Source organism: Apodemus sylvaticus, chromosome 5 (genome assembly GCF_947179515.1).
Source record: "Apodemus sylvaticus chromosome 5, mApoSyl1.1, whole genome shotgun sequence".
Lineage (NCBI taxonomy): Eukaryota > Metazoa > Chordata > Mammalia > Rodentia > Muridae > Apodemus > Apodemus sylvaticus.
Window position 1 is genome coordinate 113,132,163 of NC_067476.1, and position 20,296 is coordinate 113,152,458.

General features: G+C 49.9%; 1 protein-coding gene across 5 annotated transcripts in view; it reads left to right on the forward strand.

Moving 5' to 3' along the window:
- The window catches only part of Ebf4 (EBF family member 4), a 74,709-nt gene extending 57,197 nt beyond the window's left edge, over positions 1–17,512 (forward strand). Inside the window, exons 8-18 of one of the 5 annotated variants that reach the window (XM_052183613.1) lie at positions 5,039–5,120; positions 5,887–6,004; positions 6,089–6,222; positions 6,317–6,443; positions 7,956–8,044; positions 8,165–8,230; positions 8,326–8,497; positions 8,590–8,775; positions 11,557–11,754; positions 15,336–15,411; positions 15,605–17,510. In XM_052183613.1, the coding sequence (XP_052039573.1) occupies positions 5,039–5,120; positions 5,887–6,004; positions 6,089–6,222; positions 6,317–6,443; positions 7,956–8,044; positions 8,165–8,230; positions 8,326–8,497; positions 8,590–8,775; positions 11,557–11,754; positions 15,336–15,406 (1,243 nt within the window). In that variant the 3' untranslated portion in view covers positions 15,407–15,411; positions 15,605–17,510. Of the gene's footprint in view, positions 1–5,038; positions 5,121–5,886; positions 6,223–6,316; positions 6,444–7,955; positions 8,045–8,164; positions 8,231–8,325; positions 8,498–8,589; positions 8,776–9,043; positions 11,755–15,335; positions 15,412–15,604 lie in introns of those variants that run through there. The other 4 variants (XR_007977950.1, XM_052183612.1, XM_052183616.1 and 1 more) reach the window with 4 other exon arrangements.
- Positions 17,513–20,296: the final 2,784 nt, after the last annotated feature.

A 20,296-nucleotide genomic window follows, 5' to 3' on the forward strand; every position in this document is an offset into this window, starting at 1 on the left:
GGTTTCTCTGTGTAGCCCTGGCTATCCTGGAACTCACACTGTAGACCAGGCTGGCCTCGAACTTAGAAATCCGCCTGCCTCTGTCTCCCAAGTGCTGGGATTAAAGGCATGCACCACCATCGCCTGGCTGAGATGTTTTTATTTAAAGTAAAAAGTCTTTAGAGAGATGATTAGGTCTACCAGATTAAGCTCAGCTGCAGGAAGGTAGGTGTGCCTCTGAGACCCGCTGGTGTTTGGTTTGTTTGGTTTGAGACAAGGTCTCACTATATAGTTCTGTGTAAAGAGACTGGCCTGGAAATCACAGAGATCTGCCTGCCTCAGCTTCCAGAGTTCTTGGATTAAAGGCATGCTTCACCTTGCCTGTCTTGACTTATATTAGAGGCACCTGATGCAAATTTACTTCCTTCAAATGCCTTATAAAACTTTTTTTTAAAAGATGTATTTATTATATGAGTACCTGTAGCTATCCTCAGACACCCCAGAAGAGGGCATCAGATCTCGTTACAGATGGTTGTGAGCCACCATGTGGTTGCTGGGATTTGAACTCAGGACCTTTAAGAACAGTCAGTGCTCTTAACCACTGAGCCATCTCTCCAGCCCCTTCAAATGCCTTATCAAGTGGATAACTATTGTTCATAGCTCTACTCTTTGGGTTTTGTTTTTACTAACATTTTCTTCCCTTTGTTTCTGTTGGTTTGTTTGTTTGTTTTCAAGATACAGTTTTTCTGTGTAGCTGTCCTGGAACTCCCCCTGTAGACTAGGCTGGCCTCAAACTCAGAGATTTTGCCTCTCCCTCCTGAGTGTTGGGATTAAAGGCATATGTCACTGCTGCCAGGTCTTAATTTCATTTTCCTACTATGGAGAACATTGAACATAAAAGCGGAATAGATACTGAGCCTCAAAGAGCTTCCAAATCACCAGTCTTAGCTTATCTTGTTCAACCATTTTTAGTCTAGGAATTCTGAAAGCTGCAGATACAACATGCAAAGGCCCCAAACAACAGGCAAGCAGAAATATCATATAATAGTTTTACTGCCCCCACCCCCCATCCCCACACAGAACCCCTCTCAGGACTGCAGAGTCCAGCCACACCACCTGGACTCTCACATCCCAACCTCCAGGGACTCTTGTCAGCAGCAAAAGTTCCGAGGACCTAAGTTCACATCCCAGCTTTAGACTTACTCTACTGTGTAACTTATTCTTGCTTAACCTTGATTCTTGTTTGTACATTGGGAGCAATTACAGACCCACACACCACCTCAGAATTTTGAGAGGATGAAGCAAGACAGTGACAAGCGATGGCCTGACAGGGTCCCAGGCGTTCACTACATAGCCGACTGGGCTGGGCTTGCTTTCCGGTGTTTGTATTGCTCCCTCTCCAAAGCATTTTATTGTCACCTCACACTTGCATTTATAGCATTTTCTCCCAGTGATCCCAAGGGCAGCTCTTGGGATGTGGCCTTTCTCTTACAGGCATTTCTTGGAGATCCAGATGAAATTGTGTCCCCAGAGATACCTGTTGCCACCAGTGAGGTTGGCACTACATACAGTCCCACGCTCACAGTACTGGGGCCTATAGACTTGGTTTCTCCCCCACCCCACCCCCACCTGCAGCCTAGGGGCTCATCTCAGAGTAAAGGACTCCGCGTTCCCTTCCAGCCCTGTGGAGCCAGAGGCTAGGAGTGCTGCACAGAGGACACCCCATGCTCTTCCCAGCTTTAGGGGTGAAGTGTACTTTCTCCATGATGAACAGGGATTCACAAATGCTCAATAAAACGTATACCTGCCTACCTGCCCCAGGTCCCTGGTGGTGTTTTAGATGCTCAGGTCCATGTCCCCATGTTGTCTCTCTGCAGCTGTCCTTCTGTCTCGCGCAGCCCTCAGCCCCCACATCTGGCCTCTCCAGACATGCCACCTACTCCTAACCAGCCTTGAGTGGCAGGAACAGTCATGATGCCAAAGCTCAATCTTTGAGCATGGATGCCCCATTCACTAAGACTAGGCGTCCCTTCCCCTGAGGATCAGATCCTCTTGGGCATTGTTAGTGACATAAACACTCTACAGCAGTGCCATCTAATATAAATATAATCCAGGCCACGTGTAAGGCTTTCTGGTTACAACTTCTTTTCTATTTTTTTAAAGATTTATTTATTATATGTAAGTACACTGTAGCTGTCTTCCAGAAGAGGGCATCAGATCTTGTTACTGATGGTTGTGAACCACCATGTGGTTGCTGGGATTTGAACTCAGGACCTTCGGAAGAGCAGTGGGTGCTCTTACCTGCTGAGCCATCTCTCCAGCCTACAATTTCTTTATAAAAAGAATAGAGAGCAGGGGGATGGGAGTGGGGAGGTGAAGGGATGGCATATGCCTTTAATCCCAGCACTAGATGGAGGCAGAGGCAGCTGAGTCTCTGTGAGCTCAAGGCCATCCTGATCTAGAGAGCAAGTTTCAGAACAGCCAAGGCCACACAGAGAAACCCTGTGTCTGTGTGAAAAATAAACGTACAACAATAAAAACAAACAAATATGTGTAGTCCCAAGCTCACACTACTGGGGCCTATAGGCTTGGATTCTCTCCCTGCCCCACCCCCACCCTCAGCCTAGGGCTCATCTCAGAGTAAAGGTCTCTGTGCTCCCTTCCAGCCCGGTGGACAACAACAACAAAATAGGTAAAATTAATTGTGATAATGTATTTTCTTTAATCCAATGTATCTAAGCTATTATTGTTCCTCCAGTGTGATCAAAACAACAATTACTGATGTTTGGTTTTTGGAGGTCTACTCATATAGTCCAGGCTTACCTTAAACTCACTGTATAGCTGAGGCTATCCTTGGGCTCCTGATCTTCCTGCCTCTACCCACTGGGTGCTGAGATTATAGTTCTGCACCACCATACCCAGCTACCTCATGGATTATTTTGTAATCATTTTTTTCTAAGTGTTTGAAATCCAGTATGTGTTTCATACTGGATATCTTAGATTGAGACTAAGCACATTCCAAGAGGTCATTGGCACAGAGGACTTAAGAGAACACAGATGTTGGTTCCCACCAAAACTGGATTCAGCAGGTCTAAGGCAGAACCTGAGCTTCTGCATTCCTACCAGGTTTCCTTGCAACGCCACTGGTCTAGATGTTTTCTAAAACCACTGTTGCAGTGGCAAATCCCTTAGCTGATGAAGTGTGCAGGTTAGCACCTGGTCACAGTACCCACATCTCATCCACATCCCAGGAACCCTTCTTCTCAATGCTACAGGGTTGGGAGTTGGGTACAGCAAGCAAGTGTGGATGCCAGGCAAATACCGTTTGTGTCCACCCACAATGCATACGTTGCTCGTCATATCACCCACGCAGTGTAAGGGTTAGCGTCAGACCCCCTCAGCTCAGGGACTGTGTCCTAGTCTGAGATGGTTTCCTCCTTCTAGCTCCTGATGAAAGCATGTTGGGTACTAAAACTTAATAAGCTAGCCTCCGCAAGTGCGTGCACGTCAGGAGCTGGTGTGCGACATGTGTGAGTGTGGGACAAGTCTGAGGACTGAGGCTCTAGGACATCTATACCATGAGATGTCTTAAAGATTGAGAAACGTAAATAAATAGTATAGAAATAGCTACAGCATGTACCTTTTCATGTACCACCCCAATTTTAGACCCTTAACTGCTATTTATTAAAATAAGCAGCATGGTAAACGTGCTTCCCCAATTAGTGGAAGTAAATTGGGAACACTCAGCAGATGCCCAGGAAGCCATGCTGCCTGCTCAGACCCTCCATGGACTCAGCCCTACCCTCTGAAGTTGCAGGACATGTCCACTGATGCCCCAGGGTCTCATGGGGGCTGAGGCACACATTCTAGGATTTGCTTTCACAATAGCTAGAGTGTCTATGGTTACCTTACTGATGATGTAGAGGCTTCTCACCAAGGATTTGGAAGACTGGCGGTTCAAAGTGGCCACCTCACAACAAGGACTGTGCTTCTCCCCCCATTATTATATGTAAAAAAAAAAAAAGAAGCAAACCACTGCTTATCAATTTGGTGTATGTGTATATGGTAAGCATGCACTCCATGTGATCAAGTTTTCAGTGTATAATGGATATAAAATCTGTGGAAGGGAATTCTGCTGGGGAGGGTTCATTCTCACCCACTGTTTTTAAATCATATACCATATAAGTAGGCAGTCACTGTATTCTTGCTGTGCACACACGTATTGCTGTAGGATGGACACATAACATCATGTGTGCTTGATTCGTAATATGTGATTTTTTGATTGTTTGTTTTGAGATAGGGTCTGTCTATGTAGTCTTGATTGCTCCAGAACTTATTGTGTAGATCAGGCTGGCTTCAAACTCACAGAAATCTGCTGGCCTCTGCCTCCTGCGGGGGGTGGGGGGGGGGGGAAGGGCACAGGGAGGGGGTACTTCTCCATGCCTGCCCTCATGTTTGATGGGTACAGGTCATACGTGAAGTACATGCTTGCGTGACAGCTGCATCTTTGAATAATGATCAATAAAGCATGTGCTGTCGTTGATCACTGGTCATGCTGAGCACATGTCGTATAGGTGATGGTCACTATCTAAGGCGAGGTGTGATGCATGACAGATGTGTCATATGTGATGGTCATAGACTATGACAGATGTGCATGCTCTTCACACTGACCTTGTATTCAGTATTGGGCATATGTGAGTACATGCTCCATGTGGAATATGCAGTGTCTGTGTGATGAGTATAATTTGTGAGTAATGTGTACACACACATATACTGTAGATTTATGATTGGCACAGTCTGTGGTGGATATACACTGGGAAGGTGGAGAAACACATTTTATAGACAAATAAGCACTGCGTACACCGTGTACTAAGGTAGTCCTTGTGATGGATCTGTTTAGTCCATCTCAGGCATTCTGTGTGTACATAGCTTGAGATAGGAATGTGGAGGGTGCACCTGTGTATATGCAACCAAGAGTGTCCCTGTGCCGGGAGGGGGCACGGCAGAGAATCATAGTCTATTTACAGACACCCCAGACCCTTGTTTCTCATTGTTTCAGGTTCTTCCTCAAATTCTTTCTCAAATGCAACCAGAACTGCTTGAAGAATGCCGGGAATCCCCGAGACATGCGCCGCTTCCAGGTAGGCTTGGGAAGAGTCCTCTCACCCCATGCAAATCTACCCTTTCCCATAGGTGAAGGGAAAGCCGGGACCCTGTCAGAGCAGGTCTCTGCCTAGCCCTGTGCCTCAGGCCTGGTGCCTGCTGGGGGCGGGGCAGCTCCATCTCAACTTATGCTGACTGCCAAGGGAGGCTTCATTAGAGCCCCACTTAAGAAGATGCTAATTGTGACATTTTTACATGATTAACGACCCAGGTAATTTGCATAGTGTGAAGCTGAGAACAGCTGCCCCTAGCACATCCCCAACCTGCACACCCCTCCCAAAGCAGGGGGTGGGGAGAAGGCAGCACCGATTTCCTGCCCAGAATAAAGTGGGGGCTCCTGTTGATGGCTTCTGTAACTGATGTTGTGCTCCAACTTTAGGAAGGTATTCCTATCTCCAGACTTGATTGATACTGTAGTTTCTCTCTCTCTCTCTCTCTCTCTCTCTCTCTCTCTCTCTCTCTGTGTGTGTGTGTGTGTGTGTGTGTGTGTGTGCAAAAACACTCTTTGCCTGGGAGCTATGCCTTTTTCATTGCTCCCTCGAGGTCAGATCATCTGGGGGTGTCATTGGTTAGCTGGCCTCAACTGTACTAGCACAGCCTTCACTCAACTGAACCTTCCCTCCCCTAAGGGGACTCTGAATTCCAGCTTCCAGTCACCCACCTCACGGTGCTAGTTCTTCCTAACCGTGCCCACTCAGGGATCCCCAGGGCCCCCGGCCAGCCTGGTCTTACCTGTACATACAGGTGGTGGTGTCCACAACAGTGAGTGTGGATGGACATGTGCTGGCTGTGTCGGACAACATGTTTGTGCACAACAACTCCAAGCATGGACGCAGAGCCCGACGCCTGGACCCTTCTGAAGGTCAGGACTCCCAGCCCAGCCCTGGCCAGCCTCAGTCTCCGCCTTGGTGCAGTCCCTTGACCTGGGTCCTCTCCTACCTCCCAGCTGCCACCCCCTGCATCAAAGCCATCAGCCCCGGGGAGGGCTGGACCACGGGAGGCGCCACCGTCATTATCATCGGAGACAACTTCTTCGACGGGTTGCAGGTCGTGTTTGGCAACGTGCTCCTGTGGAGCGAGGTGAGCCAGCCCCTGCCAGTCAATCTCCCTCTGAGTCTCAGGGCTGGGCCCTCCCCACAGGACCAGACCTGCAGGCTTCCCTCTTCTCCCATAGCTCATCACTCCCCATGCTATCCGGGTGCAGACACCGCCACGACACATCCCTGGGGTAGTAGAAGTGACCCTCTCCTACAAGTCCAAGCAGTTTTGTAAAGGAGCCCCTGGCCGCTTTGTCTACACAGGTAAGGGATCAGGCAGCTGAAGCAGGGACGAAGAGTCACAGAGACAGCCCTGTGAGCTCAGGGAACTCAGACACAGTTGTGGGGGGTTAACAAAAATCTACAGTTAGCCAAAAGCCCCAAGCAGCTACTCCCTATCGCCTCTACACATCCTCAGCCTTACCTACCAAGTGATCCTTCAAAGTCCTTTCCCCTCTTGACCTGCGTGTCTCTCCCTGAGTTTCTGGCCCCTTGGAAACAACTTCTACTTCAGGTCTTCTCACCAGGGGATCTCTTTGCTTTCTGGCCATGTACTCTGGAGTTCAGGACCTCCTGGAGGGATTTTCTTTTTCTTTCTTTCTTTTTTTTTTCTTTCTTTTTTTTTTTTGATTTTCCTTTTCGCCTTTTCATCTCAAAGATGCTTCCAAATGGGTTCACTATTCTCCAAATCTTTCCAGGGTGTCTTGGGTCATCCAGGATGCACTCTGCTTTTACATACTAGTGTGTGAAACCCCCCCCACACACACACACATGGAGAGAGACCCTTATATAATGTCTTGGCGAACAGTTAACACAAGGTTCAAGGGGATGTGATGAAAACTGGGTTCAGTCTGACCGCTGCTGGGAATTCCCAATCACTGCCATCTTTGATTCTGTCTAAGGTCACTGGCTTCCTGCTGTATTCACAGAGGCCTGGGGGCATGGAATACCCTCAGGTAGCTCCTTCTTAACTTGGACAGGCTGAGGTGCAAACACAGAATGGGTGGGTAGGTGGAGTTACAGGGTGGAGGACTTGACAGAGGAAAACCCACATCGGTAGTATGGTAGTACGGGAGTACTTGCTGAGCTAGGCTAAGGTGTAACTAGAGAGGAATGGGGAGCCAGGCACTGGTGGGAGCAGGGGATTGACCCAAGAAATGGGCAGGGGTAAAGCCCAAGAAATATGTACTTTATGCTCTGGGGGAAAGGAAAGGAAATGAGCTAAGTCTAGCATTGGAAGTGAAGAAAGAAGAGCTTTGAGACCAGGACGGGGTAAGGAGCTCAGGGGGAGGAGGAAGGAGAGTCAGAGACTGGCTGAACCCTTCATCCTCCTGAGCCCAAGGTTTTGCTTGGTCCCTTTCCTGAGGTGCATGCAAAACTTAACAGTTTTATCATGTTGCCGAGAAGCTACCTGATCCGTGATAAATATTATTAAGGGTTTTTGTTTGTTGTGGTTTTGTTTTGTTTTGTTTTTATAACAAATGGATATGACCAAATGCAAAAAAAAAAAAAAAAATCCTGTGTCCTGCCCCTAGGAATATAAAAGTGTGTGTGTGTGTGTGTGTGTGTGTTGATGCCAAGCTTGGCACAGCACCTGGTCCAGTAAATACTTGTTGAATTAATTTTAACTAAATAAATGAAGGAACTGAGAAGACCCTCCTGATGCTCACTGATCTATGGGAGGGAGCAGGTTTTTCTGGGCCACATGGGCTGGGCTTGGTGGAACTGAGCTCTGTTCCAGGAAGAGTGTCCTCCAAATATCGCCGTTTTCCCCAGCCCTGAATGAACCCACTATTGACTACGGATTCCAGAGGCTACAGAAAGTCATTCCCAGACACCCGGGAGACCCCGAGAGGCTGCCCAAGGTACTCGGAGGGATGGGTGGGGAATAAGGATGTCCTGTGAGCGAGGTGAGGAAACCCTTCTGGGGTCCTTGTGTGACCCTAAGGGCTGCCCTCTTGGTTCCATCTCCTCTCCTGCCCTAGGAAGTGCTGCTGAAAAGGGCGGCTGACTTGGCGGAGGCTCTGTACGGAGTGCCCAGCAGTAACCAGGTATGGCGCCTCTGCCCGCCTCCCAGCCTGAGGGGCCGGGGCTCTGATCCTGCGCCTGCCGCTGCCCCGGCCGTGCCCCGTTCTTGTCTTCGCAGGAGCTCCTCCTGAAACGTGCGGCAGACGTGGCCGAGGCTCTTTACAGCGCCCCGCGCGCGCCTGCACCACTCGGACCCCTGGCCCCCAGCCATCCGCACCCCGCCGTGGTGGGCATCAACGCCTTCAGCAGCCCTCTGGCCATCGCCGTCGGGGATGCCACACCAGAGCCGGGTGCGTGTCGCAGTCCCTGCCCTCAATAGCGGTGCAACAGAAGAGTCTTGCGCTGCCAGCCAGATCCGTTAACAGCAATCACTCTTTTGCAGGCTATGCCCGTAGCTGCGGCAGCGCATCTCCCCGGTTCGCGCCCAGCCCTGGCTCTCAGCAGAGCAGCTATGGCAGTGGCCTTGGAGCCGGCCTCGGTAGCTATGGCGCGCCCGGTGTGACTGGCCTTGGTGTGCCCGGGTCCCCTAGCTTCCTCAATGGCTCCACTGCAACCTCACCTTTCGCCAGTGAGTGTCCCCAGCCCACAGGAAGCGCGCGCGGTGGGTAGGGGTCAGCCCGGGGAATACAGAAGGGACTCAGCCATTCTGGGGTGTGGACTTAAGTTCCTGCCTAATGCGGGTGGACCCTGGCCCAGCCATTGAGAGCCCTTAGTCCTCCTTTCATATGACTGCTCCCTGGTTTTGGACTAAGTCACGGGGAGCCCCGGGATCCTGGGACCAAACCTTTTCATCTTAAGCCCTATTTGCTGACCCCAGTTGTACACATCGCTTCTAGCCCTTCCATGATTGTGAAGCCGCCCTTAATTAGGGGACCTGTGCTGAAACCTGGTGGACAGCAACCTTTTGGGCCTTCACCGGGACTTCGGGAGGAGGCTGGCGGCCCCTGCTGGAAGCCTAAGGAACCTCTAGAGACTTAGGCTTCCAGCGCCTGGCAGTCCCCAGGGATGTGTGGCTCTGGATTTCAGAAGCACTTCCTGGAGCAGGGAAACACAGGGGTTTCCCAGGGGCACGGCGGGGGGCCCTGCAGGAGCTTCCTTACCTACTGGACACTCTTACTCCTGTCCCGTCCTTCTGAGCACCTTGATCAGCCTCTCAGGTTCTCCCAGATGGTTCAGGCATCCTCTGTGATCAGAGCTGGATTCAGAATTGAGTATCTTAGTCAGGAGGTTTCAGACATTCAACAAGTTACACTCATGAACCTAAGTTCCTCTCAGTAAATGAGGATCAACACCACCCCCTGTTTCAGGTGGCTCTCTTACCTAAATATGCCACTGTGCATAGAAAGCCAGGCAAAACTCAAAAAGAGTGTATGATTTTGCAGGCTCAACCCAAGCTGTAGGTGCTAACCGACTTCCCCCTGTCATCTTGGGTTAAGGCAGTTCCCTTGGATGGATGGATGGATGGACAGTGGATTTTTATGCTTTATTATTTTGCACTACCTGTCAGTCCCTTGCAATACCAACGATTACTCAGCAGATACGTATATACACATATGGTAATAAAGCACTAGGCTTAGCAGACCCGTTCTGTCCTTCTCACCAGCGAAAACCTCTTTACAGTCACAAGGGAGGTTGTCCCTCGAGGCCTGGGGCTCTACTGAATCTGAGCAGTAGTAGCATCTGCCCATGGAGGAGCCTGTGGTGCCTCACTTCTGCCTCCCCATTCCCTGTTTTTCAATACCTGACATAACTTGACTAGTCGCCTGCCTAACCTTCCTACAAGGGCACTAATCGTACAGGCTGTGAACCTGGCCTGGCGCGTACTTTGACCTTGATTTTACTTGTGAAAGCCAAGGTCTCTCTAAGCCAGAGTCCACGCAGGCTATAGCCTTCTCGTGTCCCTCCCAAAGCAAGCCTCTCTGGGACTTAGCCCAGCACCAGGCCTCCCTGTCCACATCCTTTCAGTTCTGAGAGTCAGCCTCACAGCCTTGTTCTAGGTTTCCCTTGGCTCACCCTTTCCTGGAGACACAACAGCACCAGGCAGCAGTGATGGCTGCCCCAGTGCACAGTCTACCCTAGTCACCCCATTCAACAAGCTCAGAACTTCCAGTGAGTGTTCCCATTTATGCCCTGTTTCACCATCAGCAGGGACATTCTGGACTCTACACAGGAGGCCTGTTCCCATCACAGAATATGCTTACCCAGGCCCACATCTGTTCCCCGAATGCAGGGTGCTTTGTGACACCATACCAGTGTGCCATTCTCATTGAGTTTGCCAAGGTGTCCCTAAAAATGCCATCAGAATTGTCCTAGCCAATCATGCTGGAGCTGTCATGTCTCTGCTTGGTCTTCAGTATTAATTATTAGCAAGTCTAGAACTTCATAACTGCAAAATGCGACTGTTAGCTCTCTAGGCCTTGATACTGATATCAAGCAACACACTTCATTATATATTATATATGAAAAATGTCCAGGAAGATGCTAGCACTGAACATTTTCCTCAAGGAGATGGTGGCCATGTCTAAGGACATTAGAATAGGGTAGCAATTGCAGTCATTTTTGTGTATCAAAAGTCATAGAATGGTTGGTTCTGGTGTCAAAAGCCTTCTCAGGCTGAAGATTTCCTCCAGGAAGTGTGTACCTGCTGTCCACGTTTGCTGGTTGAGGTTGCAGAGAGGCAGAAGTGAGAGACCTCAGACAGGGGCCCGAGCAGATACAAGAGGCTTCCAGGGCCCAACTGGAGAAGACAGGGCCTTGAGTTAAACTGGAAAGAAGCAGTGTGCAGAGTGGGGAGGACAACGTGTAGGGTGTGCTGGGCAGGACCGCTCACTTGGAGAGGAGGTTTGGGTGCTTGTGTGATGGTGATTATATCGAGGCTGCACACACACCAAGCCTTCATTCCTATCTACCTACTCCAACTTTGTTGTGACCCTTGAACTTTCATGTTAGCCTTGTCAACACACACTCATAAGCATTTTAGAATTCCAGTGGAATTCCGATCTTTCCCTTTCCCTTTCTTATCTCCTGTTGTTGGGAGAATTTCCTACTGTTTGTTTTCCCTGAGACTGATCCTGTCATTTCCATCCCTGAATGTGATGTCCAAAATTCTAAAAGAAAAGGCAAGGACCGGACCTAGGCCCAGAGGTTTCCAGTTTACCTCTAGATATTACCTCCTAGTGGTCTTCTTAGGAAGACCACATCCTAGGGAGGCCTGAGCCTGCAGCCAGGTCAACAGGGACTCGCTGCCCATGTGACACCGCAACCCTGCTGCTCACTCTGGTGCTGTCTCGCTGTTGTGTCTCCCACTGCCTACCTTGATGCACCGCCCCTTCCTCGCCCCGCCCCGGAGTCATGCCCTCTAGTCCCCCGCTGGCGGCTGCCTCCTCCATGTCCCTTCCGGCCGCCGCCCCCACCACCAGCGTCTTCTCCTTCTCGCCGGTCAACATGATCTGCGCCGTCAAGCAGAGGAGCGCCTTCGCCCCTGTGCTGCGCCCACCCAGCTCCCCGTCGCAGGCCTGCCCCAGAGCCCACAGAGAGGGGCTTCCAGGTGAGCAATCAAGGCTGCCTCACAGGAACCTGAGGGAAGGGCCGACTCCATCTGGAGGTCACCAACGCCCCATGCTGTTGACCAGTTGCTTTTGGAGGGTGCCAAGTAAGAGGGTCCGCGGGGGTCCAGGGAGGACCAGCTGGACTCCTCTTCCTCGAACCTTAAAACTTGAAATGTCCTGGCCTCTGTCTAGACCCGCTCAACCGACCACTTGGCTGAGAAGATTGAAATCCCACTTGGAAAAGGTCCCCGTAGTCCAGCCCTGTTCAATCGAGCCCAGAGCAAAGAACCAACCCCAAGAGCTGAAAGAACCTTTCTCCTGTGTCCACCAGAGGGACAAACCTCGTTGAGACTGGGTCATTTAATGAACAAGAGGGCACTGACCTTAGATAAGGTTTCGCCTAGCTTCTCCTTTCCAGGTGTACAGTAATTAAGAACCTGTGTCTGGGCAGGGAGAGGGCTACTCTCACTTCTCGTACAGGCAGCAGATACTTCTAGCCCACAGAACGTTCCCCACCCAAATAGTCTCTGCGGTAGATGGCCGTGGGGAAGGAGCTAGGAATAATGGTGTGGGTAGAGCAAGTCCAGTTGGGAAGGATAGCAGTGGGAGGGGCTAGATGAGGTCATCATCTTTGAAAGACTTGCTGTTAAGAAGCAGATGTCTGGAAGGATCTCCCAGGATCCAAACCAGAACCTAACACTTAGCAGAGCACCTGGCTTGGCATTTACCCCACGACTGGTGCTTAATAACTAGAGGTTACGTTTTTAGGTGAGTGTTGGGTCAGAAGGCCCGCCTTAAGTACAGAAGGATCTCAAAGGGTTCACTGCAGTTTGATGGACAGCTGAGCTGACAGGGGCTGGGGTAGAACATACCTACAGGATAGTCTTCTAGATAGTAGTGGGCGTTCCTTAGGGAAAGATCAGTCTCCAACAGGTAAACGGTGATATTTATTCAGTTTTTGATAAACTGAGATATACTGTGAATCTTCTAGGAAACAAATTTATTAGAGCACTTTATTTATTTATTTATTTATTTATTTATTTATTTATTATTTATAAATTTTATTTATTTATTTTGTTTTGTTTGAGACAAGGTTTCTCTGCCAAATCCTGGCTGTTCTGGAACTCCAGATCTTAAATTACAAACTTTTATACAGGGTAAGAGGGTAAGGAGATTGGTTGGCAAGCTATCCATAGGATGAACTGTTGTCAAAGAAGGCCTTGCCCAAGAAGGATTTGAAGGATAATTCCCTTTCTAGTACAGGAGGCTTCAAGAAGATCTGTGGAGAGAGAAGCAGGGGTGTAGAAACCCATATGCAGATATATGTCAAAACCTAACTTATGAATGAGCCAGCAGGGTGACAGAGTGACTTAAAGTATACATGAAGACTTGGGGGGGGGGTTGGTTCAGAGTTTAAAACTTTTAAGCATGAAGACCAGAGTTTTGATCCCCAAACACACACACAGATGCTGGGTAGGCCTGGCAGCCTGCCTGTAATTCCAGGAAGGTGGAGTTGGGGATCCCTAAAACAAGCTGGTTAGTGAGAGTAGCTGCACAGGGTCAGTGAGTTCTAGGTGTCATTAAAAATGGCCTGCCTCGGCCTCAGCCTCAATGAATAAGATGGAGGAACAATTTATAAATTTTATTTATTTATTTTGTTTTGTTTGAGACAAGGTTTCTCTGCCAAATCCTGGCTGTTCTGGAACTCAGAGATCCATCTGCCTCTGCCTCCAAAGTGCTGGGATTCAAGGCATATAGCACCGTGCCTGGCACAAAATTTATTTTTTAAAAAAGCATCTAGACATTAGTTCCTGGGGGATGGTTCCCAACACCAGTGTGTGTGTGTGTGTGTGTGTGTGTGGTTTGTGTAATGCATGTATGTGCAATTACACATTCATGTGCCCACATGCATGCAACACACACACAAAGAATGCATGAGAAAAGTCAGTGAACTAAGAAATTCCAATAAAGTTAGCCAGTGTAGACTGGCTTTCTAAGGCAGTAGTAAACTTGCCTATATAGAGATTTTCCTTCCTTCATCCCTCTGTCCTTCCCTCCCTTCCTTCTTTGTTGACGTCTCAGACAAGGCCTCCGTGTAGTCCAGGCAGCCTCAGACTCACTCCATCGGTGCTCCATTAACTCCCAAGATTATCTTTTCTATTAATCAGAAGTCTCCTCCAAGCCAGGCATGAGGACTCACACTTTTAAACTCAGCACTCCAGAGGCAGTCGAGTCTCTGTATGTCTGGGGCCAGCCTGGTCTACATAGCTAGCAGAGAGTCTCTGTGAGTCTGAGGCTAGCCTGGTCTACAGAGCTAGCAAATTCCAGAACAGCCAGGGCTGCATAGTGAATCCTGTTTCAAACCAATGAAAGAGTTTCATCCAAGCTAAGTCAACTCAACACAGAGTAAGATGACTTCCTTGGTCAGTTTGTTAGATATTGCTCCAAGATGCCTTTAAAAGAATATGTGCATAGTCCTAGCTGGGCATAGTGGTACTTGATGGTAAGTCTCAGATCAGGAAGGTCTCCAGTTCAAAACCAGCCTGGGTTACATAGCAGGTCCCTATTCTCAACTTCCACAGCCACTCTGTTCTTGGTCTTCCAACTCTTGGGTAATTTGTCTTAAGATGTACATGCAGCTTAAAATGCCAGAGAGAGAAGACAGGCAGAGAGTCCTGCCAGCACACGGAAGGGCTCAGCGGGGTGGGACATGATGTAGTTTCTGCCTGAGTGTGGCAGGCAGGATGCTGCACTGGTGCTCCTGGAAGCTACCCCTTCCTTCCTGCCCTGGTCCTCACCGTCTGCTTCCTCACCTTGGCACAGGCCCTGAAGAAAGTGTGTCTGAGCTCGGGAGAGGGTTGCTGAGCAAAACATTTGCTGCACAGACGCCTGAGCTCAGACACCTGACTTCCACATAAAGGCTGAGTGTGCTGGGACACACCCGTGACCCCCAACCCTGAGGCAAACATAAAGGCTGAGTGTGCTGGGACACACCCGTGACCCCCAACCCTGGGGCAGACATAAAGGCTGAGTGTGCTGGGACACACCCGTGACCCCCAACCCTGAGGCAGACATAAAGGCTGAGTGTGCTGGGACACACCCGTGACCCCCAACCCTGGGGCAGACAGGCTCACTGGCCAGCAAGCCAACCTGGAAAACAATGGCAAGTTCCAGTTTCCAGTGAGTGACCCTGTCTCTAAAATAAAGTGGAAGAAGACACCCAGAGCCAGCCTCTGCCCTTCGACACACACGTGCACTGCTGAGCCCACTTGCACACACATACATACGTGACAGACACCCACAGAGCCACAGGGAGGGGAGGAGGAAGAGGGCCGCCTAGAGGAGAGACGCAGAAGTCAGGGAGAAGAAATCAAGAGTGAAGGCTGTCTCTCATCCTGAGAGACCTGAGGGCTCCCTCTCCCCTTTCCATCCATAGTGCTGGCCCCACACATGTGCCAGAGAGATTGACAGCCTATAGGAAATGCTATATATACTGCATTCTAGCTTCAGCCCAGAGAACAGGCAGGTAAAATCTCCAGACCACAGAAGGCTTATTTCCCTCTCTCCTTGGTGCCCACAGACCAGCCTTTTGAAGATACTGACAAGTTCCACTCTGCAGCCCGGGGACTCCAGGGCCTGGCATACACCTAATTATGGTAGGTGTCCACTGGGTCTTTCCCTTTCATCTGGCCCTGGGATGGGTTTAGCAGGGTTGGGTAGTTGGGGTTCAAGTCTTCCTTTCTTATGCCTGTCTACATAGCTGACCACAGAACGTGCTGAGAGAAAGGGCTTCCTCTCTCCTTGCAGCGAGTCTCCCTCCAAAACTTTCTTCTCTCTTCTCCCCACCAGGTCTGCAGGTGCTGTCCCCAGCGAGGCTGGACTAGAGGTCTTTCTGGACTCATGTTCATGGCCGGATGGCAGCACAAACAGATATAGGGTCAGGACTTCGGGTGGCCCTCAATCCCTGGGATACACAGGGAGAGACCGTCACCTCCGTGCTGGAGGCCCCCTCACACTTACAGACCCTTATACTTACCTCTCTTTCTTGGGGCACATTAGAAGCCCAGCACTGTGAGGATGCTCTTGGCAGGAGAGCATTGTAGAGAGGTGTTGGGATGTCCAGCCTTCCTACTGGATTGGTGCCTCTATAAGAGATGGATTTTGGGCAGACCAGAGATGTTGGTAAGATGAGCAAGAATTTGGAACTGTGGGAAAGAGGACAGCTCAGGGAGAGGTCATCTAGAGAGGCCCTGTCTGCATCTGATCAATCACACCTGACCTAGTTCCTGTGAGCAAGGTGTCTAGCAGTCTCAGGAGGTCCATTCAGGCTCCCGTGGAGCTCCCACAAGCCACTAGGCCCCAATGGCTGCCTTCACTTCCTCCGAGAGTAGCACATTCATGCTGGTCATACCCCACCTCCCTGTGGAGGTTTTAGGCATGGAAGATGCATACATGGGCCTCCTGGATTTTGACTCTGACCCCAATGGATGTTTTATGAAATTTGTCCCTGGACCATCACACACCTAGCTCTAGCTGGCCCCAAAGAACAGCCTGGCTATGCCTTGGTGGCCTCACATTCTGATGAGTTTGGAACAAAATGGAACAATAAAACCAGATGCAGGTGGCCACGCGGCCTCTTGTGCCTGCTTCCTTCGTCTGCTTTTCTTAGCGGCTCTGTAGTAGATCTCTGAGGGCCGCTTTGATCCATGCCCCTGGGCAATTTTGTGTCTTTTAAAACATTTCCAGTGATCAGCTTAGGAATTAGCCTCTGCTTTGTTCCTTCTGGATGGATTCAGTCCTAACTGGGTTGACTGAGGTATGGTCAGGAACTTAGTTTTTTGTTTGTTTGTTTGTTTGTTTGTTGATTTTTTCGAGACAGGGTTTCTCTGTATAGCCCTGGCTGTCCTGGAACTCACTCTGTAGACTAGGCTGGCCTCGAACTCAGAAATCCGCCTGCCTCTGCCTCCCAGAGTGCTGGGATTACAGGCATGCTCCACCACCATCCGGCGGCGATCAGGAACTTAGAACTTGGTATCCTGAATGCCTGGCCATGACCAAGATGAGGGTTGCCAGACATTTATGAGAACTCCAGCAGAACAGGTTAAATCTAGCCTAGATGTGTAGGGGTCCAGAAGTGAAATCCAGTATCAGAGGCTAGAGGACCTACCTGGGCTGTGAGCAGTTTATGGGTCCCAGGATGAGCTAGGCTGTTGATGTGCTGAATCATATCAGCTGCGTGTCCGTTCTAAGCCATCGCGTGAGTGAGGAACGCCATGGTTAATGGCGGACTACTCCATGTTCTCCGCTCAGGTATAAACTGGTAACTCACAGTGCCCCACTCTCTTCCCTCTCCCTCTCCTACTTTTGCCCATTCTAGATCTTGGCACATAAAGACATGTGTTTCTGTGACTTCTAGGAAGCAAATGCAACAATCTACACGCCGTATCAATATTTCTTCCTATGGTAGATGCTGGTACCTCCTGGGATCCAGGGAAGAGAAATACAAGAACAAAAAATGACTTATGGTCCATAATGACTGTAATGACTCATGTCTTTAGTGTCTGTGGGATTCCAGCCTAGCTGGGCTCCACAGCTCTGCGTCCCTCTGTTGGAGATCATCCGTAAGAACCCAGAAGCCCCTGTATCTACTCACTGCCCAAAGGCGCCCAAGACCCTCACTTGCTCTAGGCCTTTGGATGTCAGTGCCTAGGGGGCTTGGGGGAGGGGTTCTGGGTTGGAGCTGTAGGACCTGCTCTGTGTGAGGATGAGTGGGAAGGATTTGAGGGCAGATGTTCCAGCCAGAGATAGAATAGAATAAACTACAAAGGTAGAGAGGCTTAACAAGGCTGGTTTTTTTTTTTCTTCTTATTTCCTGTTGATCACTTTGCTCCTTGACAGCAAAGGAGCCCAGCATTTAAAGGGGAGGAATGTGTCATCAAATGCAGGTTTGCTGGTCATTGAGACCTAATGTTTCAAATATTTATTTTCCTTTTAACTACATGCTTACGTGTGTGTGTGTGTGTGTGTGTGTGTGTGTGTGAGAGAGAGAGAGAGAGAGAGAGCGAGAGAGAGAGAGAGAGAGAGCGCGCCTGAGGAGGCCAGAGGCATTGGATGTCCCTAAAGAGAGAGATACAGGCCACCTACAACATGGGAACTGGAAACTGAACTCAGTGCTCCGCAACAGCAGTATTCACTCTTCACAGTGCCCCACCTCTCCAGCCCCAGGGCCCAGCCTTTTAGCATCTCAGCTGTCCAACGCTCTTCCCTCCCATCTGCCAGCCCAAGAATGAAAGTCCCGGTACATCCTTGGCTGTATGGAGGCCTGGTAGCCCTCAGGAGCTGGCTCCCTGCCATGCACTCACGCCCTAACCCAGGTGGACAAAGGGGAACCCCGTCATTTTGGGACTGCCTATTCAGAGCCAACCCGTGTTGGCTTCTGTGCTAATAACTAGTTTCTCCAGGCCACTCCCAGAGCCGTCCTTAGAAGCTGGGCCCAAGAACCTTGCCAAGATAAACTGGTTATTGGTGAAATGTGGTGGAGCAGCTGCTGAAAATGCCCAAACTTGGCAGGCCTGTAGTAGGCATCCTGCTGCCTCCCAGCTTGGAGCACTACAGAGTCAGGCCAGGCCAGAAGCATTTGCCAAAGGTTGCCAGACATTGCTCTGAGCCCTTGTTGACTGAGGCCATGTCTGTCTCACCTGAAAACTAAAGAGCCCATCACCACCCTCAGTGCTGACAGAACTCCCAAATCCAGTTCCCCTGGGAGCAGCTCAGCATCGAAGGTGTGGGAAGGATGCAGGGGAGGTGTGTGCCGGGTACAGGTACACAGGAGCAGGAGAAAGAGCTCCAGCAAGGCCGTCCCCTCCCTCCACATAGACAATGTGATGGTGTTACATTGCTGTTAAATCCATAATTTATTCAGCATGCACTATAATCCGAGGTACAGGTCCATGGAATCAGAGCCTGAAGAGATTTGGACATGCACAGAAGTTCTGTCTGGAAGAAGAGAAAGGGCACAGTGTGATTCGGCATAATGGCATCTACAAGGAAATCTAGTGCCATCCCAGTTCTGAGGCTGCAGTGTACCACAGTAGGATCTCTGTTGTAAAAGGACGCAGCTCTCTAATTCCCGTGCTCCTGGTAACTGGCTGCCGAGTGCCTGGATGGTAACCTGGGTGAAGCAGCTCCCATTTGGCCATGGACAACACTTGGGAGAAGGAAACAACTGTGCACCAAGTTAGTAGCCAGCGCTCACCACAATGGCGGGATGAGCATAGAGGCTGGCAAAGAGTCTCAGGAGACACTGAGCCCTCTCGGTACCGCTCTGCCCAGTGTCTCCAGGAAAAGGAGATAGGCCTTCCTTTGTGTGTCCCCTTCTAGTGAAAGTGAAGCATCCTAGGCCACTGAAAGGCAAAGGATATGTGTCCACACATGACACCAGCTGAAGCTGTCAGAACTCTGCTGCAGAGGTGGACACAGGCAGCGGGAAGCACCCGGATCAACAATGGTCAGTTGTTGGAGGGGTGATGCTGCTGATTTAGTTAGAACTTCTATTGTGATCATCAAATCTAGCTTGAAGAGGAAAGGATTTATTTCAGCTTACAATTCCCAGGCTACATTCTATCACTGAGGGACATTGGGCAGGAACATAAGCAGGATGCAGAGCTGATGGAGGGTGCTGCTTCCTGGCTTGTTCCCTGAGTCTTGTTTAGCCTGCTTTCTTATAGCATTCAAGACCACCAACCCAGGGGTGGCATTGCCACAGTGAGCTAGCCCCTCCCACACCTTCGAGAAAATGCCCTCCCCGTGCATCTTGCAGGCAATTTTTTTTGGGGGGGGGGTTGGTTTTTTTTTTTTTCCAAGACAGGGTTTCTCTGTGTAGCCTTCCCTGGCTGTGTTGGAACTAACTCTGTAGACCAAGCTGGCCTTGAACTCAGAAATCTGCCTGCCTCTGCCTCCCAAGTGCTGGGATTAAAGGCATGCACCACCACCACCTGACTCTGCAGGCAATCTTATAGGAACATTTTCTCAGTTAGGATTCTCTCTTCCCAAATATGTCTAGGTTTGCATCAGATTAGCAAAACCACTTACCGCAGTGTCTACATTAGTTGTGTTGAACCGTAGCTTTTGTTGCTATGGGCATTGCTAAAAGCTGCTCAAAAGCACTCCCACAGGTTGGGTTCCCGTTCCCTTCTCCCTTGCCTTCTAGATCGGGTGACCCTCTGCCAGTCCCAGGGTGGGAAGGGGGATGGTGATTTATTGTCCTCCAGGCTCTCTGGAGCCTCTTTATATCAAGTCCTATTCTCCTGGTCCATTGCAAAACAAAACAAAAACAAAACAAAAACAAACAAACAAACAAAAAACCAGAACCTGCTCTATTTATTTCTCTGGACTGCTGGGACAGTGGTCCTAATTAGCAATCTCCCTTTGGCAGCTCTGGGTACCAGGATTAACAGAGCCGATGATAGAAATGACAGAAAGGGGTGAAGCGGAGCCCAGGGGACATAGGAAAATACCCAGGGAGCAAAGATAGAGTTCTCA